This window comes from Podarcis erhardii (genome assembly GCF_964252035.2).
Source record: "Podarcis erhardii genome assembly, chromosome: 2".
Taxonomy (NCBI): domain Eukaryota; kingdom Metazoa; phylum Chordata; class Lepidosauria; order Squamata; family Lacertidae; genus Podarcis; species Podarcis erhardii.
The window spans coordinates 38,953,116-38,980,202 of NC_138498.1; the positions used below are offsets into that span (position 1 = coordinate 38,953,116).

Below are 27,087 nucleotides of genomic sequence, written 5' to 3' on the forward strand. Positions count from 1 at the left end.
TTTTAGCAGTAGCCCTCCCCCCACACACACTTCACACTAGCGGAGGCCCCTCCTCCACCAAGTTATGGGAGCCTTTTCTGTTCTTTCGGAGGTTTCATTTCATTATTTTGGTCACTGCGTGATTAGAATGCAGAGGAAAGGCAGGGTGTCCCGCAGGGCTTGCTGTGAACAGCAAGATCAAATGCATTACCAGAATTACTCTGTGGGCCACTCTGATATAATGTGCAGGCTCTGGGTTCTGTGTCTAAGTCCTCCTGCAGCCCACTTGGTTCTGAGACATTGGACCACCCTGGGTTAAATCCATTGAGAGCACTTTTCAGAACACCCCTAGCACCATTTTTAATGACTCCATCTTTCGAAAAGACCCCTTTAAAGCAACACCCAACTTTACAATTCTGCTTCAAGCTCTCCTCCCTACAAAACTCGATTTTTCCAGTCAATAATAGATATGCTATTGGTTTTCCATGACCTTTACATTGGCTGTTCATAATAAAAATAGGTGTTACCCTTTTTAAAAACAGTTTGGGGGGAGGGAAGCAAAATCCTAACAACATGGCCATACACACTCCAGATCTTTATAATATGCATATCTTCATAGTGAACTCATGTGAATATTTACTAAGTGACAGCTCAAGCCTCATGGAGAGCTAGTGGTCCAAAGTCTCTGGCCACAAGAGAGTAAAATTCCCTGGATTGGTTCCTGGATACCATTAAATGTGAGGCCAAAAGCTCTCCACTTGGTCACATGGTAAAGGTAAATCCGCAAGTGGCTACCATGCAGTGGGTGTTTGTTTAATTCCTGGCTTAGTTTGCCAAACTTTTAAGATTTAATCTACAGGAACTCATAATGGGGAAACAGAGGAGAGAGGACAGGTGTGGGAGAGGGAAAGTATCAATTTGTTATCGCTGGGAACCCCAACTTGCTTTTTCTCATTAAAATCTATATTAAAAAACACACACCCCAATAGTTCAAGTTTCATCAAAAAAAATGTTCTCAGGAAGCACACTGGAGCCATGCATACATGACATTGGCCACAATCCATATCTATCCTGTCGTCTCCGGAGGAATACTCCTGCCTGATGTTTTCCTTCAAAACAGCTTCCATGCGATTTGAAAACATAAACTTTGGTTAAACTGAGGTTTTTGAGATAGCCGTTATGTATGTGCAGATGGAAGCTTCATGAAGAAAAGTTCAGGGGGGCTGCAGTTGCAGGGAAACCCAGCAGGTAATACAGATCAGGTGAAGACGTCTTCACCACTCTGGCGTGTAGAGCAACGTGCGGAGAGAGGGGGGATGACATCACTGAAGCAGCTAATGTGTATGGAGCTTATTTTATGTATAATCTGTCCACTCTCCTCTTTCAGCACCTGCATTCATGTCAATATACAGGGAACTGGCAAATGGAATGCCTAGCTATGGCTGGAAATTGGAAATCTGGAGAAAATACAGTACATGTTTGTTATGAAATGAAAAGAAGTTTACCTCAAAAAATGTGAGAGTGAAGGAGGCAACTGAGAACTTTCATAATGGTGTATGTTGCAGCACATTCCAAAAATCATAGTGTTTATTTTTTTCAGTTGATGATTTTTGTTTCGAATGTCAACACCTCTGTTTCAGAATTCTTTGACAAAGAAATTTTTATCAAGTGTGATGAGTTTTGATTTTCTGTGTTCCTCATCACAAACAGAAAGTCTCAATTAAATTTCAGACTGAATCACTTTTTAAAAAAATAATAATAATTACAGGTTATAACCTCTTAGAAGGTGATGTCTTCACAAGAATGTGAGCAGGTGGGGTGGGGGTGGGAATCCATGCTGCACCCAAATCCAATAAAATTCTCACCTTAAAGCCCTGGCCTTATAGTTTTTGAATCAATCAATAAGCCCATCAAAGGATGCTGGGTATATCAGAAGCAGGTCTGTTATATATCTGAGGTCAATTCGATTAAACTGTGTTCAATTTTCATAGTATATTCAAACAAATTTGAAAAGGGCCATTGGCTTTGTCAGTTAATGTAGAATCAGAGAAATAATTAAATACAGTCCTTCAGTGTATATTACCAATCCTTCTTTGCACTCATTAGTGCTTTAGCTATGTTTATAACTAGCAATACAGGGTCATCTGGGAGAAATGAAAGTTTGCTAATATCTAAGGCAGGTTTGTAGACCCACAAGGGCACTGCTGATAAAATTCCCTAGTTGTTACTGCTCAGGTAGGCTGCTCTTGCTCAGAGCTGCTGTTCAAAAAAGTAAAAGAAATAAAGAAATGCTGACTGTTACGATCAGATTTGCAGCAGATGGTCAGGGTCACATCCCCCGTTTTCTCCTTCTCAGGTAAGACTACTCAAGGGCTGAATGTGATTTGCTGAGTTCAGCAAGATTAATAAGAATCTGCCACGGTGCTGCTCAGCTTGTCCAGCTGCCCCCACTAAGCCTCCAAGTAAGGTGACATCTTTTCTTCTACTGCCCTGAAAATCTATCCAGTATTTCCATGCTGAAAATCATGGAATCATAGAATTGCAGAGTTGGAAGGGACCCTGAGGATCATCTAGTCCAACCCCCTGCAGTGCAGGAAATGCAGCTGTCCCATACGTATTGCAATTCTAATTACTGTCATCATGTTCTTTGATGGCTACTTTTCATTCTTGATCTGGCTTGCACCTGGGACAGGTACCCTATTACCTCACACATAGCTCCAGCAGGAGGAAGGGCGGGTGTAAGAATAACAAATAAATACATTACAGCACAACATTTAACTTGCTTGCTTAAAAGGAAATCTCTTCTACCGAAAACGAAAACAAAACTTTGGTTCCATGCCCGCCTATGTTTGATGACAAAGAATAACAAAAAGCCTGGAACAGAAGTTGCAATTCATTAATGCCTAGAAAGCATTAGGCTAGGAGATCAGAGCCCTTGTGGAATGTGAGGTGTCACCAAAAGACAAATGGATTATTTGGCTATGTATCTGATCCTAAAAAGAAGGAAGCAGAAACCACGTGGATCAATACAAGTAATACAAGAGCGTCTACTTTACATTAGTTGGTTGTGAAAGTTTGGGGAGAAGGGGACATGCTACAATGCAAGCTCAGCTGTCAATTAGAAGGAGAGCTTTATTGTTTGAACATAAATAATTTGCCATGGGCTCCTGTAAAATTCAAAACCTAATTTAGCTGTCATCTCCCGCCCTGTAGGATGCAATCCCAGGCACTACACATTTGGAAAATGGGAGCAGCTGCTAAGGGCACAGCTTGAAGCAGAAATTCTCACTATTTGGGCGATATTAATTCTTCATGAAATGTGTGGCAAACAAGCCCAACCAGAGTTGGGGGTGGGTGGGTGAGGTGGGTTTGCATCCTGTTGCAACACAGTTTTAAATCCTGCTTCTGTCTGATGCACATTTCCATAGCCAAGGATCAGCCCGTCAGACAGTCACTTCTGGTCTGATGAAGATTTAGCTAAACCACAAAGAAAACCCCCTGAATGGACACGTAAGGCATTACGGATTTCCTGCGCTGATGTTTGGGGGAAGTCAAAGTTTCCAAACGTCCTTTATTTTAAAAGCGGCAGGCCATATTTCAAAAGTACACCCATGGTTGCAAAACATCACAGCCCCACAGACTTCTTAATGATTATTTCAGGCCCATGGCCCGTAATGTTATTTATTTGGTAATTCCATGTGATTAGGGCTATTCCATCCCATAGTCTTGTGCCTTCTGAGGATGGAATGAATTCCCTACCCATAAATGCCCAAAGGCAGCAATGAAACACACACACTTAAAGTAACTTGCACAGAGCACTGCCACAGTGTTGAGACACCATCCCAGAGGAAATACCAACACTCAAAGTTCCCACAGACATACCTTAACAAGGCCCAGGTTTGGGGGCCAAGTGAAGTGAAACATTTGATTTAGGTGAGCCCATTTGCCTGTCATTCTGCTAATTTGTACTGTGGATGCCAGGTCAGAATCTAAAGTTGCTTATTCCAAAAACCTGGGATAAGGTATCACCAAAACTTATCCCACTAAATTCCTGGCTCTGGTCCATTCGCAAAACTCCTTTGGAGTTTTGGCTCATTTCCCCCAAGTGGTGGATGCATCTACCATGGGGGTGGAGGCTGAGAAGGAGGAGGAGGAGGTGGACGTGGAAATGAAGGAGGAGGAGGTGGTGGTGGAGAAGGACAAGGAAGAGGACAGACTGCTCCTATGTCTACAAAGAACAGAGGAATGTAGATGCATGGAGAGAAGGTGCCACTATTCAGTCGAGGCAAGGTTCCCAGGGACTGCAAGCATGTCCATTCTGTCCACAAGAATGCAAAAATCTATCAAAATCAGCTCCAAGTCCTGACTATCCCAGAAGTAACTGCTATTTCAAGCTGATGGTTGCTTGCTTAAATCCTCCTGAACTTTTATAAACTTCCATCCCCTGGGGTTATCTTCTTGAACAAAAGTGAACTTTTTATTCTGCAGAATCCAAATTAAGACTATGTGGTCACTTGAGAGCATAAGAGGAAATACTAGAAACCCAGGCCTGAAATGTGTCAGGATTGGAATCTGAATGAGAAACTGGAGAAATATCAAGCTATTTTTTTTAATTCAGTAAAAATTATTAGCTGCCTTAAGTTTTTAGAGAATTCAGAAGAGATAAACATTTATGCATAAAAGGATCACATAAATGAAGCTTACCATTGGTGAAAGTGTTCACGTAGTACCTTCGCCCCTGGGGAGACATATAACTCTGCCAGCCAGGTGGGAGGTGGCCATTTTGAGCGTCTTCTCCGACTTGAGGAATGACCTTCCTAGGTTTCTGATGACAGAACAGAAAAAGACTGTTAAAACTTGCTTCCAGTGGATGATAAAAAGATTGGACAAAACAGGTACAGTATGAAATTCTGAGGTATCTTTTATTATTCCTGGTGGTAAGATATGGGAAATAAGAGAGGCAAACACTTCTAAAAACCCAAACACCCCAATTATCTTCCCATGTGCAGCCTGGGAAATGTATTCAGACTATCTTCTGTAAAGCACAGACATTCCTTCAGGGCAGGGAAGATGGTGGAATGTTGTGGAGCCAGTACTGTAGCTTTGGCAATCCAACATATCATTGCATGTGACTTTTGGAAAACAGAAATACAGAGCACTGTCTCCAAGGAGGATTAATCATATAAGCAGATTCTGTGTCCATACTAGGCTCATAGACAGACAGCTATTCTGTTATATAGATATGCTGTTACACAAATCATTATTATAAACACAACAAGCCACCAGTACACCAACTGAACACCTATACAGTCAAATCTCAGTTCCCGGACGCCTCCATTTTGGAACATTTCGGCTCCCAAACACCAAATACCTGGAAGTAAGTGTTCCGGTTTTTGAATGTTTTTTGGAAGCCGAACATCCAATGCAGCTTCCATTTGAAAGCAGAAAGCTCCTGCAACCAATCAGAAGTCGCACTCGGTTGTCGAACATTTCAGAAGCCGAACAGGCTTCTGGAACGGACTATGTTCAACAACTGAGGTTTCACTGTAATACACATCTGTAAGAACAAGCAAGATGAAAATTATCAGCAAAGGCAAAAACATACTATGGCAAATGGAATTTCCCCCCACAACCTAATGGTGCTCCTCAATTATGATGATTGTCCAACATTATTCCGTTATCACCAGTGAAATGTACTGTATTTTTCTGTGTATAAGATGCCCCTGTGTATAAGATGCCCCCTATTTTGGGGTACTCCTGATTAAGAAAACACCCCTCAGCACTACCCATGTATAAGACGAGCCCCAATTCTAAATCTAATTTTTTTGGTTTAAAAAACCCCTAGTCTTATACACGGAAAATACGGTATATTTGGCTGGTAGTATTCAATCCTATAAACATACAACTGGCGGTCAACATAGGTAAGGTGTCCTTTTGGCTTCTGGAAGGGGATTTTTTTTAAAAAAAGCCTCTCCAAATCAACCAAATGTGTGTCCAAAACTTCCTAAACAAAACAGCATTCCAGACTCCACCTTGCCATTTTAATTTTCTTGCAGTAATCAAACCTGCAGAAGCAAAAAAGGACAAGGATTTAAAATTCTGGAGCTCCAAGCTTTGGGGGAAATTATCAAATCTTTGGGGGAAATTATCAAATCTTGAGATTAAGTTCAGCATTTTGCCTCTAGATCCAGCCAGCACTCTGGAATCCTGTGGCGAATGACCCTGGGGGCATGGCTTCTCAAATGGCCACCAGGGAGTTTTATGGTGGCCAGAGAAGCATGGAAGGGTAAGGGGAGGCAGTGAGAACTGAGAACAGCTGCAACAGGAGTAGGTAAAGGTAAAGGTACCCCTGCCCGTACGGGCCAGTCTTGACAGACTCTAGGGTTGTGCGCTCATCTCACTCTATAGGCCAGGAGCCAGCGCTGTCCGCAGACACTTCCGAGTCACGTGGCCAACATGACAAGCTGCATCTGGCGAGCCAGCGCAGCACACGAAATGCCGTTTACCTTCCCGCTGGTAAGCGGTCCCTATTTATCTACTTGCACCCGGGGGTGCTTTCGAACTGCTAGTTTGGCAGGCGCTGGGACCGAACGACGGGAGCGCACCCCGCCACGGGGATTCGAACCGCCGACCATGCGATCGGCAAGTCCTAGGCGCTGAGGTTTTACCCACAGTGCCACCCGCGTCCCGCAACAGGACCACCAACAGAAGGCACACTCAAATACTTATACTATCCTTCCCCAATCAGTGCCCTCCAGATGTTGTTGGATTAAAACTCCCATCTTCCCTCATCACTGGCCATGCTAGTTGGGGCTGATGGAAGTTGCTATTCAAAACATCTGGAGGACACCAGGTTGGGGAAGGCTGATACCGTAACACAGGGGAAAACAGCACTATGCCACTGAACAGCCCTGAGACCCCCGGAACTGCCCTAAGACCATTGGGTATAGGGAGGTATATAAATTCAAAGAACAACAACAACTTGTATGGTAAAAATGCAAAGCACTGCAATTAGGAGAACCACTTATCTCAAGCAGGCTGTGTGTACATATATATAGATGCGTACACATACACACACAGCCTCAGCTAATGGTCTCTGACACCTACAGTTCCCATCGCACCCTAGCCTTGTAGCTACACATTTGATGCTCTGCCCTGGTCACACGGGGCAGAGTGTCATAAGGAGCAAATCTGAATGACACTCTCATTACACCGCCCTCGTTTTAGCAGGAACCGGGTGGAGGAGGCAACCCAATTAGATCTCCAGCTCACCATCCTATAAACTTCCTTATGCAATCGCAGTGGCTAGAAACAGCAAGGTGCAGAGCAGAGAGAAGCCTGGGCAAGGCTCCAAGACGATGACAAGCAGCTGTGCATGAATAGCTTTTGGCCATGTACACACAGCTGGGAATCTTAGAACGAGCTCTTCTCTGACCAGTCAGGGGTGACGTACGCCGTAATGCAGCCCTGCTCCAACAATATGCCTCAGGGAAAGAAGCTGCCAAATGAGTAGGTCAACGACGGAACAGCAAAGAGGTAACACCAAAGCCCTTAAGTCTCATTATCATAGTAGCATAACAGCATTACACATTGCAGAAGTATGCACCACACACAAGCCAACGCTGTTCCTGCACACAATGCCGCCATACAATTGCCAGGTGTTTTTCAGGTCTCCACACCTAAGTCAGCATTCAGAAAACCATTGGATAGTTCACTGTTGCCAAGGCTACATCCCACTGTCTGGGGCTCCCCTTGCAGTAAGTTGGTACTCTCATAAACTTGAGCTCTTCTCTTCCTCCAAGCAGTGCCACTGCTCTGGCCTTCAACTTCCAGCAACGATTAAACCTCTCCATCTCGGCTACACTTTACTAACACCAGAGGCTCGTTCTCCTTGCTTCAAGTTGGCAACAGCTAGGAGGCAAGGCAGGGAGTACTGAACACCTAGTCACCCTTCAAGAATGAGCCCCCAGGCGCCTTGGAAGATGGTGGATATTAACATCTATCCAGCTCGCATGAGGTAATTAGAGGCTGATTATGGGGAGTATATCAGTCTCCCTTCATCTCTCCAGGGGGGGAGAGATGCCGTTTTCACCCGCTGTTGCCATAAATCACCCCCGAGTTCGGAAGAAGGAGGGGGTGAGGCACTGGGTGCACAACCCTCGGTGGGCCTCGGAACTCCTCCGAAGCTGCTTCCAGGTGCGAAACTAGTTGCGTTAGTTAAAAGGAAAAAAAAATGGGAAAGATAACGCACATGCTTCAAGAGAGGCAGGAGGTTTTTATCTGCTAACAATTTTACCACTGAAAGGAAGAAGACTGAGACGGACTGAGATGGAAGATTACATCAAAGCACTACAGATATGGTATGTGGATTGGAATGCCGGAACTAAGGGGGGGGGAACGACTTTTTATTTCTTTTGCTCTATGTGATTACTAATAACCCTCCCTCTGAAGATCCGTCACAGAAATTAATTGCAAATGGGACTAAAAATGAATTGTGTGGGAATAATTATGAACTTAAAGGTTTTACTCTGTGAAGGATTTGGAAAGAAGAAGGGCTCTCTCTTGTGACGCAGTAAGAATGCAGACTAAGAGACCTGTGTTGCTGGAGTTGGTCTTGGGGAGGGCGAGCCGAAGATATATTATTTTCGAGGAGATTGCAAACTGGAAGGGGCAGCCCTCCTGGAAAAAGACTAATTTACGATGCAACAGGTCAGAAAAGCTAAAGAGCGAGTTTTTAGACTGTATTTCATCGGAACGACAAAAATGGCGATTACTCGCTCGAGCGGAAAGACTGTTGGAGGAGAGTGATTTACGAGAGAGCAGCACAAAGCCCACACAGAAATACAAATAAGACCCACTTGCGGAGCAAATCAGAGGAGAATGCAAAGGAAAATGAGTAATGACAAGTATTGAGAAGAGGAGACTGGAAACATCGTTCTTAATATGGAAGCAGAACAAATATTCGAGGATTGGACTCCTGCCAATCAAGAAGCATGGGTACCCCCCACAAAAATTTATAATTTGGAAAACAATTGGATTATATGTTATGTATTGTTATAATTTGGACTAATTGATTTGATGTGTTTAATTTGAAAATAGCTTCAAAACTCTTTCTACTGATGAAGTGGGAAACGAAGAGGTTAAACAAAAAAGGCTGAAACTTTAGGCTTGGGAAGTTATTGTTATTCAGTCAGTCTGAAATACACAGGTATGCTGGAAGCTGCCTTACAGCGAATCAGTCCATCTACACCAGGGATGGGGAACCTGTGGAGCTCCAGATCCTGTTAGACTCAAACTTCACCTCAGACATATGTAAGAATGAACTACAGTGGTACCTCAGGTTACGAACTTAATTCATTCTGGAAGTTGGTTCTTAACCCGAAGCGTTCTTAACCCTAGGCGTGCATTCCCTACATAGGCCCTCCTGTGGCCCCGGAAGAGGAATTGCATTCATATCCCGGGGCAAAGTTCGCAACCCAGGACACCTACTTCTGGGTTTGTGGAGTTCATAACCCAAGGTACCACTGTACTTCAGTGGCATTTTGAAGGGAAGTCCTAAGGATCGCCACACAGACCTTTGAGCAATGTGGTAAGCCCAAGTCACTAAACTGTGTGTTTAGAAACAAATAACAGTGAATAGCATGGTGGTGGTGGTGTTTCTTTGACCTCCTGATAGCTGAGTCTCTGCTATTTGTCAGGAAAGGGAGGGGAGGAAGCACAAGGCAGCGGGAAGGTCAGCGTAGTGCAAACGCATGAAAGAATGGAAGGTGAGGTTTTCTTCACACAACTTTTGAGGGGGAAAATCAAACCAGCTTATCACCAGGTCAGACCACTGGTCCTGGTCAATCTTGCTCAGTAGTATTGTCACTGACTATCAGTGGCTCTTCAGGGTTTCCAGGCAGGAGTTTTTTCTCAGCGCTACCAGAAGACACCAGCATAGGACCTTCTGCGTGCAACATGTGTCCTCTTCCACTAAGCCAAGTTTCCTAAACTTGGGTCTCCTGCTGTTTGTGCACCACAATTTCCACCATCTCCGACCACTGGTCCTGCTAGCTAGGGATGAGGGCTGTTGTAGTCTAAAAACAGCTGGAGACCGAAGTGTGGGAAACCCTGCACTAAGCTACAGCTCCTCCACTCACGAAAATTCAGCAGAGCACTACCTCAAGCACAGCAGTCAGTTCACCTGGCCAGCTACAACTCATCAGGTGAGGTATATTCTTCTATGAGTGAAGTATCTTGAACATGCAAATGCCACTAGGTGCAGTTATAAACAGGAAGGTGTGAACTGCTGAGGGAGAACTTTGAGGCTCCACAGCAGGATAGCTGGAGGTTAAACAGACTGCCATGGCCAACGATGAGAAAAATACCTACTAATTAATATTTGGGCACCTGGAGGCAACTGGTAGACCAGGACTGTGTTCTTTGGCAAAGGACTGACTAGCAAGGGCAGTAGAAGACTGGAGCAGTAGGGTTGACCCATGGATTGCAAAACAGGGAAACCCACTTTCTCATGCGGGGATAGGGGCAAATAATTGACAGGAACTGTTCTCAGTAACATTTTCACTGTGACCTGGAGCCCACTGCAACAAGATCACGGTCCTGTATCTCAGGATCCCAACTTTGTACAAGCTGAGCAGACAAAGCTGCAAGACAACATGTAGTAGTAAAATCTGTGTAATCCAACACTACAAAAGCTACAGCGCAGGCGAGTTACAGTACCAAAAATAAATCTTTGTCTATTTATTTAGCAATGGCAATTTTGCACTTTGTAAGCACCCTTCTGTGAACATCTGTCCATGAACAATCTAGCTTTCTATACAAAATACTTGTGTGTGAGAGTTCCCCCAACCCACCCTCCCTCCCTTCGTCTCCGTCCGTCTCTGTCTCTGTCTCTCTTGCACACAGCTCCATCTATACGTAAGATGCATTTCCCAAAAGCACCATATGGGGGCTGTGCCTGTGTGCCAAATAGCTATACATCAGCCAGCTAAGAGAAAATATTCTGTTTCAGAGATTGCTACTGAAGTTGTGTACAACTTCCAAGCTGACATGGGAAAGGATTTCTGCTCCAGGAGGAATCCAGTGAGCAATGTGCAAACAGCTGGGATGGCAAGAAATCAAGGTAGAAACTAAACCTGGTGCCCTCCAGATTTTGTTGGTCTCCAACACCCATCTGCCTTAGCCAGCATGACCAGTGGTCATGGATGGTGGGAAGTGTAGTCCAACAACATCTGGAGGGCACCACACGGGTTCTCCCTGGACTATATGCTACTTAGCAACCCTGTGTACTCTCCTCTTCTCTCTACCACAGTAATATGCAACAAAACAACACCTCATAAGCTGAAGGTTCAACTACGTAAGTGATCATGTCATGTTGAACATTCTTGTTTTCCAACATGTTGCCAGGGGGAAAGGAGGCAATGCGGCAATGCTGCTCCACTGGGTGGTTCCTCCTAAGGATGTTACTCTTGGATGCATTTATCAGCTACACTTCCAAAAATCTAGAGCAAGGTGTTTTGGGGCTCAACTGCATGTGAAAATTCTTCTGAGCAAGAAAGCCTGTATCCTTCTAATCTCATATTCAGAAGCTGGCTGTGGGTACTCAGCATGTAGGAAGGACATGTTGTACTTGCCCCCAAAAAACTACTACACAAATGATCCAGATTCAACCCTGGCTTTGAAAATAAGCTTCAGCTCTGTTCTGAGGCATATGTTCCCTTGAGTATATTGAAAGCTTTGTATAATATACATTTAGTCACCGATACATTCATCTCCCTTGGGAACAACCGTGCTTTTGCTTGAAATGAACTCAGAAAAAGAATTCTAGCTTTTGTCCTGAACTTAAAGATAACATTTTACAAGGATTTGTGATGGCTGAATATAAATTTGCTATGATATTTTCACATGCAGTTGTTAAAGCAGCTTAATTCTTAGAAGCAGTCTAGCAGAGATCACAGATTATTATTTTTTAGACAGGGTGGTTGAGAATCACATATGCCACCTTAAAAACCATGCTCTGTTTGCTTCTGTAGCCCACAAAAAAGTTGTTGTTTAAGCCTGCCCAAACATAACCTTCCTCTTCGAGGTGCACATTAATATCAATGCAGAAGTATGACCATTCAAAAGGCTCCTTTGTTAATATAAAATTCAACAGCTCTAACTAAAGAAGAAGTATAGCCATTCCACAGAATTTGCAAACCATTTGATATATTTAGATTCATACTATATATATATACACACACACACATCCGAACAGGTGCTGCCCACAGTAATTTGCTACAGACAATGAATTCACACAAGCAGAGATGAATACAGTGAGTTTGGAAGGAAGGACGAACTGTGATGTAGCACCCCAGTGCCCAAAACCACATGCACTTTTGTTTTGTTTTGTGAAGATCTACTATACTGTAGATCTACTGTACCATTTTTCATGCAATTCCTCTGTTACTTGCCTGAAGTGGGCTCTTGTGCAGGTTACTGCATGCAAATATCCAGTAGTGTGCTTAGTTTTCATGCTCACAGTGAAAGACTGCAGGGGATATGTTATGTGGCGTTGGTACACTTACGTACTTATTATTATGACTACTATAACATTTATATTCTGCCCTGATGCTATTCCTATACAGATAATGTCTATGGAATTGTGGCAGCTAGCTATACTTGGGCAGCTATAACAGTTGCAGAAAAACATACAAGCCGGTCCTTCTTCACTGTTTTGAGTCAAAATGTCATACTAGGAGCCCAAGAAGATCAGCTTCTCGTTAATAAATACACTCGCCCCAACATTTGGTTGTGTTTTTCCCAAAATGAAAAAAAAAGAAAAGAAATCCACTCTCCCACACGCAGACTCTCAGGATTTGTCCCTTACCTTCATTTAGCAAGACCTCGCGGTTTCGTTTTCTTTTTTCAAATGCCAGGGCTTACCCTCTCTGGGCTTGGCTGGCTGCATTGTAACAATTTAATGGATGAAGCGTTAGGCACTCATTAAATCTGCTCTGAAAGATGCCTTCTTCTTCTATGTGCGAGCCTTTTTAACGATTATGAAAATTAGCTATATCCTGCCCCTTCAGACATTCTGGTTTCTTTCAGCCAAACCACTAAGAGTTACATAACGACCAATCTTGGAACTCCATCAAGTTCCCCATGCCCTTCCCAGACTCGCTCAGCATCAAAGGGAAGCTCAAGAGGATGGAGGTGACCAAAGATATAATTATGGCCAAGATTCAAAATGGAAGGGTGTAAAACATTTATATCTGCAAATATCAACATTTATCAGTGCATCTGGCTCCTCTCCAAATAATGGCATCTTACCATAGGTGATTTTGCCAAGTCCTTTGTAGAAATTAAGTCCCAAGCTGGAGCTTGTCATGAACTTGTTCTCCTCTGCGAGATGAAGTGGGGAAATTACCCACTGCCTGTTCTGCTTTGTGTGTGAGTAATCAGCCAGTGTCCAGTGTCAAAACTCAGAGGAAGGGCATGAACTGCAAGGGGCCTCGTGTGTGTGTGTGTGTGTGTGTGTGTGTGTGTAACACTTCAGCACTTCCCTTCCCTCAATTTTGTTCTTTGGAAATCAAAAGGACCCATTCTAGAGGCTTTCCAGATGTGAAGCTTCTGGAAAGTCGTTTCCTTTGCCAGCTTTCAAATGTCTGTGTAGGTGATGGGGGAGCACAAAGCGAGGGTCTGTACCACTGACCAACAGCTCCTCATGCACAGACAGGACAAACAAGGACCGCTTTGTCAAGCTTCCCTTGGTTCAGTCCTTGCCTCTCTAGCCTTCCGTGTCCCCTATTTCTGTCTCTCTGGGGAACTTTTCCCTTGAACTTACATCAAGCCAACCCTTTGTGCACAGCTTGACCCGGCTTGCGTTCAGGGCTACAAAGTGAAACATAAACTCACATGACCAAATGGGCACTGTGAGGACGTGGGATCTGGCATATAGAGGACAAGCTGTACTTATTAGTTTGGAACTAAAGAGGGGGGGGGTCCATGAACACTTCTTTCCCCGTCTGCACCCCCAGCACCCTATAAACAAATGCTTCATTTTCTCAGGGCAAGACTGAGAACAAGAATGTTTGCACCACAGCTTTTCCTCCAGCATCTCAACAGAGAGCATAGCTTTCCACATTCACTCTGAATTGACTTTGTGATGCCACTACATAGGCAGCTCTGATTGGCTGTGAGCATGGTGCAGAGGCATTGGCAGTGTATCACCATCACAGGAATGTGAGGAGGCCACTAGCAGGGAAAAGTGACACAAGAACTGCTGCAGAGAGTGGAGACTGAAAACCAGAGGACAGGTTCAATGTAGGGGAGGATGCAAGGGACTGTCTCAGCCCTGCCAAATGCCCCAATTCCATGTGAATATGTTTGGAGAATATTTGATGCAGGATTGGTTTATGTAACTCTGGTCAGTGCTTGGATGGGTGATGGCCTGGGAACCATATAAGCGCTGCCTTATATTGTCCAGGTGGGATATAAATCTAAGAAAAAATGAATAGCCTGACTACTGCGGTCCATACATTTGCAACCCCCTAGTTAGGCCACTATAATGCTCTGTATGTGGGCTTTCCCCTGTGCTCAGTTCGGAAGCTGCAGCTAGTATAGAACACATCAGCCAGGGTGCTCAGTGGTGACCCGAGGGATGCTCACCCATGCCTTATGTTTAAAGAACTGCATTAGTTGTTTGTCAGTGCCCCAGCAATGTTCATGGTTTTTATTGCTGGTGTATAAAGCCCTAAACAATTTGGGACCAGGATACCCAGAAAAATGCCTTCCCCATTACACTCTGGTCTGAGCCTTTAGATCTTCCAGGGAAAAGCTTGATGTGAGGATTGTCTCTCACACAACTGAAGTCTGGACTGGACTTTCAATGGTATAAACCATATATAGCTTGGCTTCTGTGAACCTCAGTGCCTGCCCACCTTCTTTTATACAGTGGTACCTCTGAATACGAACGGGATCCGTTCCGGGGCCCCGTTCGTATCTAGAAGCAAATATAACTAGCGACGGCACATCTGCGCATGCGCGTGACACCAAAATCGACATCCAGAAATGAGTCATTCTGAATTGTAATTTTAATGATTAACATTAAGGAGATCTAATTATGTTGGTCTAATAGATGAGAATCCCTGCGGCGGGGTGAGCTCCTGTCGTTCGGTCCCAGCTCCTGCCCACCTAGCAGTTCAAAAGCACTCTTAAGTGCAAGTAGATAAATAGGTACCGCTTTATAGTGGGAAGGTAAACGGCGTTTCCGTGTGCTGCGCTGGTGCTGGCTCGCCAGCTGCAGCTTCGTCACGCTGGCCACGTGACCCGGAAGTGTCTTCGGACAGCGCTGGCCTCCAGCCTCTTAAGCGAGATGGGCGCGCAACCCTAGAGTCGGACACGACTGGCCCGTACGGGCAGGGGTACCTTTACCTTTAGCAGATGAGAATTATATTGGCCCAGAGTTTTTAAACACTGAATTCTAGCTCTTCCTAGCAAAGCTAACATTTTAGTGAGGCTCATGGACACACCCAAACACACACACACACACTCATTAAAGTATAATACATCTTTCCACACAGCCACTGTTTGGCTGAGCTAAACTGTGAACGTGGTCCATCTGTGAACCTATGGAGATGCCTAGGGCGGCACAAGCTGACACCGCAGATTTATGCTGCCTGCGGAAACATAAGACAGCAGCACATGACTTCCTGACCCATCCTGAAAAGAATGCATGTCCATGGCGAAAGTTCAAGCCTTACTCAACAGAGAAAACCACTTCTCGTTTACAAACTGCAGGAAACCCCCCAAAAACGAGGGATCCTGATGAGGAAACATCTGCGCACTTGACACAGTTATTCGTGCAAAGGGGGTACAGTTTGCACTATTCACTAGCAAGTACAGATCCTGAAGCTTTGCTAGAACCCAAACAAATCTAGAAGTACAGAAAGACAGTCCTCCTGTGACAATTTCTCCTAAGGAAGAACTTTCCTGTAGAAAAGACCTTTTCACTCCTTGTGCATTTAATATGTAAAACTAAAGGGTTTATATGCTACGCCAAAAAACGTGAAGTGCAAATGCAAAAACAGGTGTTTGGAATGTGCATGCACACACACGTGAACACACATAAATGCATGTGTGTGTACACACACACACAGAGCGAGAGAAACAAATACATTAATCAGAAAGATCAGGTAAGATGGCAGCTCCCCACTGAGTGTCCATGGCAGACTTAGTGCTGGGTCTACATAACTTGTGAAAATGATCCTAACAGGTGGAGGGACACTCACTCACCACAGAAGAAAGAGGAAGTGCGTCACCAAAGAAAGGAGACCTAAGAGGGCACATCTTTTCATATGCTTACGGTCTGCAAATAAACTTACGGTCTGCAAATAAAAACATCCTGAAGGTCCCAAGCCACAAAGAGGTTAGGCTGGCCTCAACTAGAGCCAGGGCTTTCTCGGCTGCGGCTCCAATCTGGTGGAACGCTCTGTCACAAGAGACTAGGGCCCTGCGGGACCTGACATCTTTCCGCAGGGCCTGCAAGACAGAGCTGTTCTACCAGGCCTTTGGTCAGGGCGCAGCCTGACTCCCTCCTCTGGCAATCTGCACAGAATTTTTGTTTAATGGTTGCCATCTGTTTGATTTTAATTAATTCTATAATGAAATGTTTTTAGAATGTTGGATTATATGATTGTTGTTAGCCGCCCTGAGCCCGGCTTTGGCTGGGGAGGACGGGATATAAATAAAATTTATTATTATTATTATTATTATTATTATTAGCTATTTTTTGTGTGCATGCTGCAAATTTAGAACTAATTACTAAGACTGAGGGGAAGGACTGAGCCTGGCCTCAGTTGCCTATGCTCTGGAGACCTCCCTCTTAGACTACATGGGACTGACCTTGAAGTTGCAAAAGGCAGCTGCTAGGTTGGAAAGAAGGACAACCTGGCTGGATAATGTGTCACCGGTCCTGACAGCTTTGCACTGGCTGCCAGTGAGCCCAGTTCAATGTGTTAGTGCTAGTAGCACAACACCTTAAACGGCTTGAGTCCATAGCCCCTGAAGTATGTCAAGGATCAACCATCCCAGGCCCTACAATCAGCACGGAAGCCAGTTTCAGGAGACATTTTAATAAACTGATATTTACCCAGGCACTGGACTGCTAATAGATATTAACAACGGCAACCTTGAAATTAGCTAACTGTGAAGGTGATTCCTTTTAAATGTTTTTAGATTAAAACATTTCAAAACAGATATGCTTATTTTATTTTAAATTGCACAATTTTTTAAATTTCAATATTTTGATGTCTCCTGAGCATCTTTGGGAGGGAGGGAGGGGCACATGTTTAATAAATAAATAAATAAATAAATAAATAAATAAAATGATTGCAGGTAACTTCTGATGGTTGGCTACCTCTGATGCAGACAGATCTCTGGCTGGTACAGTCGTACCTTGTTTTGAGGCCAGGATCCGTTCCGGAGCCCCAGCCCCTAGCTGAAAAGGACGCAGGGCAAAGCACCGCATCTGCGTGTGGAGCGGTTTGCACTTATGCGCACGTGAGAAGCACGATTTAGCGCTTATGTGCATGTCTGTACTTCTGGGTTTGCCGCGGACATTCACTGGAATGGACACTAGACAAGGTGGACGTTCGCGGAGGTATTACTGTATATACAATAACAGCAGCACAATAAAAGCAAAATATGAGTCATTGTAACAGGCAACTTTTTTTTTTTTTAAGAAAAGAAAACAGTGTTACAAAAAAGGCCACAGACAAATGTAACACCTATCAAAATCGTGCATGGTTGTGTTAGCTGCAATTTACCAGCAAAACAATGACTGCAAACCTTGAGTATATTTTTTATTACATATAACTTGTTACTGTCTTCCAGAGAATTCTAGCATGATAAAGCTGGTTCCATTTAACTCCCTCTCTTTGGCACGGTTCAATGTAGCTGACACAGGCTGCGCTGCTAAGAGATGTTGAAAAATGGAAACAGGTCAAACAGCTGCACTAAATGACCTAGTTCCTCTGCAGCCTATAATTCCAAGTGCTTGAATGGGCTGAGCAGGACCACAGGACAGAGAGAGAACATGTGCTCTGTATGTAGAAGATCCAAACTTCAGTTCCCAGCATCCCTCTTGAAGAAAGGGCCTCAGGGACCAGGACTGCAAAAGAAAGGCCTTTTGCACTTGGAGAGCTGCTGCCAGCATAGTCCTGGAGAACCTGTGGCCCCTCCAGAAACTGTTAGACTCCCATCATATCCCAATGGCTATGTTGGTTGCGGCTGATGAGAGTCTGAAATGTCTAGGAGGAAACAGGTTTCTCATCCCTGAAGCACATAAATCCAGAATTATTTGATTCCATATAAAATAGCATACTGGTCAGGTCAGGAGAAAAGATAAACACTTGGAAATTACACAAGAACATCGTGAAAAGTGTGCTCATGCAACATGAATGCCGAAACCATGGGTAGTCCTGTATGTACCATGCAGTTTATGACTGTGGCAATGACCAGCTCTCCCCTCCCCCCCCCCAATCAATCACCCTCAAATGTTCATGTTGCAGAAATTTTGGTTCTTCCTTGCATCTTTACAGAACATTTGGTTTCCATGGCATCAGATATACCGTGTGAGATTGGACTTATATTTAGAAACTGGAACAGGGATCATGTGAGCACCCAAATAGATATGCTCGTGTTGTTATAGCAACCAACAACTTCTATCTACGATTACTCAAATCAAGATTCTTTTCAGTTGGTAGAAGAATTCACAGTTGAACAAAATGACCCTGTTAGCAATCTCAGCTCCAGAGAGCGGACCCAACCTGGGATGAATATTGCTTGTTTTGCCAATGTTGAAGACGAGCAACAGAAACAGAAGCCTGGCATTGCTGCAGTGTTTATGACTGGGTGGCATTCAGCAGCTGAACAGTTGGAGAGAACCCAAGAGGAGCAAACATGATGGCGCAGCTTAGCCCCTGATGACCCTTTCAAGAGTCACTTGCCCAAATGAATGAGAGATGTACCAAGCCCAGACTGCACATACCACTCTCGCCACAAACACACTCTATGGCGTTAGCAGGACACCTCTAAAGGGCTTTGTTGCCCTCTTGAGCTCTGGAGAATAGGCTCGTTGTTGGTTGATTTTCAGCAGTTCTTGGACTGTCAGAGTCACAAGGCAGAGAGACCAGGGCAGCTGCAAAGTGAGAGCTCTAAGACTTGCGTCACACGCTCAGGGAGTCCACAGCATCACCCAACAGGGGGCACATCCAGGCTTCATAAGCCGGGGTTGATCAACTTAACCTGGATCTGGAGACCTGCAGTTAGATGCACATGGCTTTCTATATGGTCCTTTTCAGTAACTGAATGGACGCTAAACTAAGCCTGCATTTATAACAAACACACTCGATCGCAAGCCCAAATGCCAGAGCTTTCAAAGACCCTCCAAGTCCCTGGAGACCAAAAGGGCTTTGTTCCACTTCAAGTTTTCTTTACCTGCAGCCCCTCCTCAGGACTTTTCCAGATTTTCATTTCTTTGAGTGATAACTTTTCGTTTTTTGCCAGTGCCGGTGCAAAACATCAACACAAGGCCAACTACTTCACATTGCTGCATGGCAGGGCCAACCCTCTCTTGTACGAGTTAGTTGCAGCAGATGCCGCCAGGCCAGCAGCCTATGCAGCGCAAAGAAGAAGAGTTTGGATTTGATATCCCGCTTTATCACTACCCTAAGGAGTCTCAAAGCGGCTAACAATTTCCTTTCCCTTCCTCCCCCACAACAAACACTCTGTGAGGTGAGTGGGGCTGAGAGACTTCAGAGAAGTGTGACTAGCCCAAGGTCACCCAGCAGCTGCATGTGGAGGAGCGGAGACACGAACCCGGTTCCCCAGATTACGAGACTACCGCTCTTAACCACTACACCACACTGGCTCTCACTGCAGCACAGTGCTCTGTTGTGCATGGAAGCACCCCCTATTTTGCAGATAAAGTGTAAGAGTGCTTGCTTGCAACCCATTGTCTGTGGGCTATTTTCCCTCAGGTTTTGGCACACAGAGTGAAAGTGATTAAGGAATGGCAAGCAGCTGTACAGTTCCTCTACTGAGAGTCCCGCACATTGCTGTGGAAGACGTGTAGACATATTCTACCAATGATAAGGTACAGCTGGGGTGTTATTGATCTGCTTAAGCTAGAGGTGGGCAACCTGTGGCCCTCAGCCCAATTTAGGCTGTGCCCATCTTTAAAGCACACTCAAAACACATTCCCTCCCCTCAAAGAACTCTGGGTGCTGCAGTTTGTTAAGGGTTGCTATGAACTGCAATGCTGTGAAGGCCAAACAACAGCACCCAGAATTCTTTGAGGGGAAGAATATGTTTTGAATGTGCTTCAAAGCTACAATTTGTATGCAGTGCTGGTGCGCACAGGAGCAGAGACCCCTTAGGGAGAGGAGAGGGAAGTCGTGGAGGGCTAGAAAGAGGGGGAGGGCAAAGTCCTCTGCAAGGAATAAGACTCCTGACAAGAGCAACCTGTCCCTCAACACACAGCCTGCTGTGTAGGGAAAGAGAGAGAGAACATAGCAGTAAAAGAGAAGACAGATAGCCAAAAGAGAGAAAATAGAGTGGCCCAGTATGTGGCCCCCAAAAGATTGCCCTTTAAAGAATGTGGCCCTTATGCCTGACTAAAGCCCTGAGGCTGCAGTAACAGGGAAGAGTCAGGCATCACCAAATCTACATCCAGCCTCACTAGAGGCAAAGGTGAACCCAACCTTTGTCTCCCTTCCACAGATTAGGCCAGGACACAAAGATGGATGAGTATGAATAGGAAGTTAAGAGTCAAGTTATTGGTGTTGCTTGGAATTTCAGATTCTCCACTCCGGTTCAAAGTTGTCTGTGTATCTAAACAGAACTGGGAAGCCCAACAGGAAAGAGTTGCATAAGATTAAACTTTGATACAACCGGCCCTCCAGAGAAAAGAACCAGATGCAGAGGTGAGTCCCGAGAGTCCACTTTCTGTGAAACAGCATTTGCCTCTAAAGCACTGTATGCTTGGAGGAGCCTGGTTTTTATATACATTTCATCCAGCAATATGCAAAGACATTTCATATACAAGACTTCACCCCCACATTTTATTTTATTTTAAGGATCTCTCAGTTGTGCAACAGTGCATACACAAATTTGGTTTTATGCGCATCAAAAATCCATATGAAAACACTAAAAGTGGCTTGGAAGCACAGTATATAGAGGAAAGGGTGTTTGTTTTCACAATAAAGACAGGTGATCAGTTCAGGGCTGCCTCTTTTGAGAGATAAGCCTGATAAGCACAATATATCTATTGCAGGCCTATACCTTTTCAGACGGTAGGTAGAGATCGAAAGGTGGGAAGGATTCAGTAACCTAGGCTACCCCTTACTTAGAATGCTTGCAGTTCTGTCCAAAGAAACATTTTAGCACCCACCTGCACTCCAAACTCAAGCTTACTTCCACATCTACTGTTCGTGAGAATGAGGTCAGCAGCACAGTAGCTTCTCCTAGTGTCGCCGACAAGCCTCAAGCAAGAGCACAAATGGAATATGAATGGCTGCAGAAGGCCTGGTTCTCTCTGCCCCAGCCAGCAGTGCTTTGCTGTGCAACTGCTCTCTTTCTCACCCTGTAGTAGCCCTTATTAAAGGAAGGGTCTTCCGTCTTCCTCCTCCTTCCCTCCCTCTCTCCTTCCTTGGTCTGCCTAAGAAGATTGCCAACTGCTTCTCTCATTTGACTGTGCCACTGGGGAAGTGGAGTGGAGAAGAAAAAGCTGAGCTGTTTTCTATTTGCTTGCTTGCAAGAGAAAGTAAATTGGGGTGGATGTTGGGGGAGAAGAGAATATGGAGAAGGAATTATCCATCACTTTAAAACATGCTAGGTTTAAGAGGCAGCTGCCTACCTTCCAATATTTTACAGAGGAAATGCAGTGACACTTCTGTGCATGAGCGGGTGGGTTTGGAGGGCAGAGTCAAGCAAGCAGCACAGCCTAATGGCCCATGGCAGAGCTAATAATCAAGATTCAAAAGTGCCAGAAGCAGAAAGCGGAGGAAACTAGAGGTTCATGCAAGCCAATGGCTCCAGATGACTAAAGCAATGAGGCAAATGACAGCTTTCAAAATTCCTTGTACTTTGCCAGTCTCCCCTTTTAAGCCCCCCCCCCCAATCTTTTCCAAGTCTCCCCACACTTCCTCCTTAATTTTCTGAGATCAGTAACTTAAAGAAGGAGGGAACAGGCTTGCCCAAGGCTTTAAGGCAGCCCCCACGCTGGAGGCTCAAACAAGAACACAGGACTTCTCAAAGCCCCTGCAAATGCACAAGCAAGCTACTTCAAAGAGAGCTTTTGCACAGGCGTTTAATTCCCACTCAGCCAACAAGGAAGGATTAAATCCTGCTACCTTGGCTGCCAATGCAGGATTCAAACCTGTCCTTCCACCCATCAGCTGACGTCACCAGTGACATAAGCTGATGGGTAGGTGGCCATGGTTTGGGGAAAATGGCCTCATGAGTCAAAATTGCCCTGTGGGCTGGAGGAGCCCCACTCCTGCTATAAGGTAGAACAGTGTCTAGAATAGAGTTCTACATACAAGCTTGTTTCTTTAAGGCTTCAGCTTCAACTGAACAGACATGTGTATGGCACAAAAAGACAACAGGGAAGGCACCACTTGTTTAAAATTGTGGTGACTAGATGAGACAAACTAGATGTCTGTCCTGGATGAATTTTGAGTGCGACAACTAATACACAACGGGATTCACTGCTGTGTGAGCTGGAGAAGAAGGGGACCAGAGGAAGAATCGTTAAGAACACAACAGCCTACTTTCAGTTTATGATGCTGCTGTAAAAGGAAGTCAGAATTTCCCCTCTCCCTCCCCAATTCATACACAATTGTGGCTCCAATATGGAGAGGATTCCAAATAATATGACAACTCTTATCTATTTAACCTCTATGGCAAACACCCCAGTCTACGTGAACAATGAGCTTCAGGTTACCATCCTAAACCTACTTTATTAGTGAGTGAGTTGTGGACTTACTTCTGAGGAAACATGCACAGGATTGCACTGTCTAGAAGTGCTGCCTTTTGCGAGACTTTGTGAAACTGAATTCCATATGGGAATTCCATAGCTACCCCAAACTGCTGGGGTTAACTACACTCCTTTACATGATTACTATTTCTGAGAAACAAGCAGAAATTGTTTCCAGATTTTCACAGGGGTTCATGATTTTCTTTCAATTTACTTTAGCATTTGATTTGATCCTTGGGTGTATAAACAAAATGACAGGACGAAGCCCATTCACGGTTTATTATCGGAAGGCAGCTGATCATGAACACAAATCCCAAGTGTGTCAACAGCCCTGACAGGTGGGAAAGGCAAAGTGGAAGCCCTGTCATGTTCAGTGATTTTTGGCTTCAGTTTAGCTTCCATAAATGCAATGGCGAAGTTTGCAACCAAAAAAGAAAAGAAAAGAAAAAAGCCGCAGCAGAAAATTCACAGGAGTCAGCAAGAGTTCAGAAACGAAAAGAGCTATTTTTAGATCTTGGTGAGAAAATTTTAATGTGATTACCCCTCAAATGTCAAAAAGGATTCCTGGGAGATCAATATATACGATACAGCTGCCAAAAAAACCATAATAGTGAAGCTGAAGGAGTCTGGGAGAGTGACTGAACCTTTCGTTCCTTTGAAACAAAAAGGGCAGGCACAACACATAATTAAGAGGAAGTTTCCTCATGTTGTTGTTTTAAGTAACTAACATTGCCTAATGCAACTAAAAAAAAGTGAGTAGTCTCGTTTTTTACATTTTCCCATAGTTCTTGTTCCTGCAACATAGTTGCGCATAAATTGAAACTCCCCATAATTTGGGAAGTGGGAGTTGCAAAAAAATGGGATTCAAGCCCTAGGCTTCTAGGCTTCAGAGTGCCTTCGATGAAGTCATGGCCCAAAGATGTCAACACCTACTGCATGCTTTCCTTTCTAGCACAAAACAGGCTAAAGTATGCAAATCAAGAATGTGAAGCACACCCTTGTCCTGCTCACACTGAACTACTTACTGGTGCCTGGAGGTGGGGGAGGGGTGCCTAATCACTCATGGCATCTAATAAAAAAGGTAAAGGACCCCTGACAGTTAAGTCCAGTCGCGAACGACTCTGGGGTTGCAGCGCTCATCTCGCTTCACTGGCCAAGGAAGCCGACGTTTGTCCGCAGACAGTTTTTCCTGGTCAGACTAAGCCGCTTCTGGCAAAACCAGAGCAGTGCACGGAAACGCCATTTACCTTCCTGCCGGGGCAGTACCTATTTATCTACTTGCACTTTGACGTGCTTTCAAACTGCTAGGTTGGCAGGAGCAGGGACTGAGCAACGGGAGCTCACCCCATTGCGGGGATTCGAACCGCCAACCTTCTGATAGGCAAACCCTGTAAGATGACACAAATCTACTGACCACAGTCATGTCCTCTAGAATTTAGGATGAAACGTTATACCTCTGGTGAAGTGGACTGCAGTTGGCATATAGTGTATGGCACAATAAATTTGCTCCATCTTAAGACTCTGCTGTTTTTGCTGTAACAGACTGCCCCTTGGAAACTGCCCCGGTAAGTAATTTGAAGAGGTGCAGCAATGATAGGAATCATTGTGAACAAACTGTGTCAAAAGTAGTTTCTAGTCACTGCCTTACTTACACCTGTCCATTGATTTGGTAGAGAAAAATAATACTTTAAACTCCATGTTACACTTCACCCTTCACTCTGATGTTGCAACTACTGACCCATAAGGCAGAGGTGTGCTAATGGATGTTACTTCTTTTTGTGCCATAGAATAGAATAGAAACTTTATTCGCCTCAGCCAATGGCCCTAGCAACAAGAGAACGTTACAATATACAGTGGTACCTCGGGTTAAGAACTTAATTCGTTCTGGAGGTCCATTCTTAACCTGAAACTGTTCTTAACATGAGGTACCACTTTAGTTAATGGGGCCTCCAGCTGCCGCTGCGCCACCACCGCACAATTTCTGTTCTCATCCTGAAGCAAAGTTCTTAACCTGAGGTACTATTTCTGGGTTAGCGGAGTCTGTAACCTGAAGCGTCTGTAACCTGAAGCATCTGTAACCCAAGGTACCACTGTACACAGAAGAAAGTGAAAATCAAATTTAAAAGCACAGTTTGGGGTCCTGAGTCAACAGTCAGATAATGGACCTTTTTCTGATTGCCCCAGCTAAGAATCTAGCAACCTTTGCTGCTGTCTGCTCCGCTTGATCTGCCATATGAAAGGACATATTGTACCATATTGAAGTGGGAATCAACAGCTGTACTAAAAACAGAACTCCTAGATATGCCACCAGCCTTCCATTTTTGAACAAGGTTAACAACACTGCCCGGCTAACAGATAAATTTCAGAGGGCACCTCCTGGAAATATTAAAAGCCTTATTTCATTTCTTTGATATTTCCCTGTGGATTGGTTTTAAATTCCAGATTTAAAAGCACACACAAAGGCTAATTTAGATAACAGCTTTAAATTAAGTTTCCCATTTTGGAACTCATTTATTTCCTGCAGAAATTTGCATTATTGGTGGATTCTTTTAACACATAAAAACATTTTGGTTTGCATCTGAATATGATGGTTATACAAGCTAGGAGCATAATACAGCTCACATGAACTGCAGAATGATAACTGCTTATGGACAAGAGACAAATTTCTGCTTGGCTCCTTCTGTATATACACTAAGATATCACTAAGCAATATCACATCTTTGAAAGTTGAAGGGCCTGCAATCCTATGCAGCAATCTGAGCTTTTTTGCCCAAGGTGGTGGTGGTGGTGATCCTATACAAATTAGGCTAATGTGAATTGCATTGGAAAATCTCCAGATGCGCTAGAAAGTGTGATGTAATTTAGTATGTTTCTTTTACTGGTAATTTGTAAACAAAGCTTTAAAAGTACCCCATGTTAACATTTTGTCCCAGTACACCTGGAATATTTGGCGGGGGAAATTAAAGCAAGCTTAATATGATTTGAATGTTATACTATGTCAAAATGTTTTTGTAGTACTTGTAAATAATTAAAGGCAATGCTTGGGAGAACTGGCAGAAAAACATTAATTGCACGTTCGAAACTGCCAAGCTTGCCTAATTTTGTATTTGCAAAGGGCATTCAATCATTTGTTACTAACGAACTTATGAAACAGAAAATTTTACATGGAACAATAAAGCACTGGAAAAGATATCCCATCTTGGCAAATCTTCTGCCCAATGTCACTGATCCTATGCACTCTTATTTACTTCTGAGTAACCATACACAGAAGGCAGCTAAGTCTAGGATTTTTCAGAGGCACAAGATGATGGTTACTAGGAAAAAATATGGTGCCTCTATAAAATGGAATGTTAGTATCTCTGCTGCTCAGTTGGTAGAGTCATATTTATTTATTACAAGTATTTTTCTCTGCTTCTGTCACTCTGAAGACTATCGGAGCAGCTCATAATATTAACTCATAAGAATTTATAATTTGCAACTGAATGCACTGCAGAGCTCAGGTAATTGGAAGGCAGAAAATAGTGCAAGATCATCTACATGGGCTCAGTAGAGTATACTCTCATGCTTCTGTTGAAGTGCCTGGGAAGAAGCCCACAGCAATGAAGACAATTCATGACTAAGTCTTCACATGGGAGTAAGCCCTAAACAAGTGGGACTTACTACTGAGTGCACATATAGAGAACTGTGCTGTTACTGTATAAAGTATTATGCTGCCCTAGGCTCTTTTGGGAGGAAGAGCAGGTTGTAAAGTCAACAAATAAATAAATAACACAATGCTAAAGGCAGCCACCCTGAAGTCAGCCAAAGGCTGGCTGAGCGGCTATTGGAAGTAGATTAAATACCCCTCTGCCAGGTCCAGAGGGAGACCAGCCAGCTAGACAGCACCTACAACCACAGAAAGCTTGGAGGGGGGGAGGGAGTACATACTAGCAAAGAGCATGTTATGTGTGGCCAAGAATCCATTGCTCAGCCTGGCTGTAATCCCATACCCACCTACTTGACCGAACTAAGTGAGACTAATTCTGAATAAATATTTAAAGCACTGTACCGCTAACCTCAGAAGGTCGTCACCCCCTATGACCCGCCCC

General features: G+C 44.2%; 1 protein-coding gene and 1 long non-coding RNA gene across 6 annotated transcripts in view; both read right to left on the reverse strand.

The window, feature by feature from the left end:
- The window catches only part of GAS7 (growth arrest specific 7), a 136,242-nt gene that overhangs the window by 71,197 nt on the left and 37,958 nt on the right, over positions 1-27,087 (reverse strand). For 3 of the 5 annotated variants that reach the window (XM_081850813.1, XM_081850814.1, XM_081850815.1), the window contains exon 2: positions 4,684-4,804. In XM_081850813.1, the coding sequence (XP_081706939.1) occupies positions 4,684-4,804 (121 nt within the window). Of the gene's footprint in view, positions 1-4,683; positions 4,805-12,847; positions 12,869-13,290; positions 13,407-27,087 lie in introns of those variants that run through there. The other 2 variants (XM_081850817.1, XM_081850816.1) reach the window with 2 other exon arrangements.
- On the reverse strand, positions 17,810-25,726 carry LOC309335755. Its single transcript, XR_014153712.1, has 3 exons — positions 24,652-25,726; positions 19,459-19,635; positions 17,810-17,934 (listed from the first exon to the last, which is right to left on the reverse strand). It is a non-coding gene; the product is annotated as an uncharacterized lncRNA (long non-coding RNA).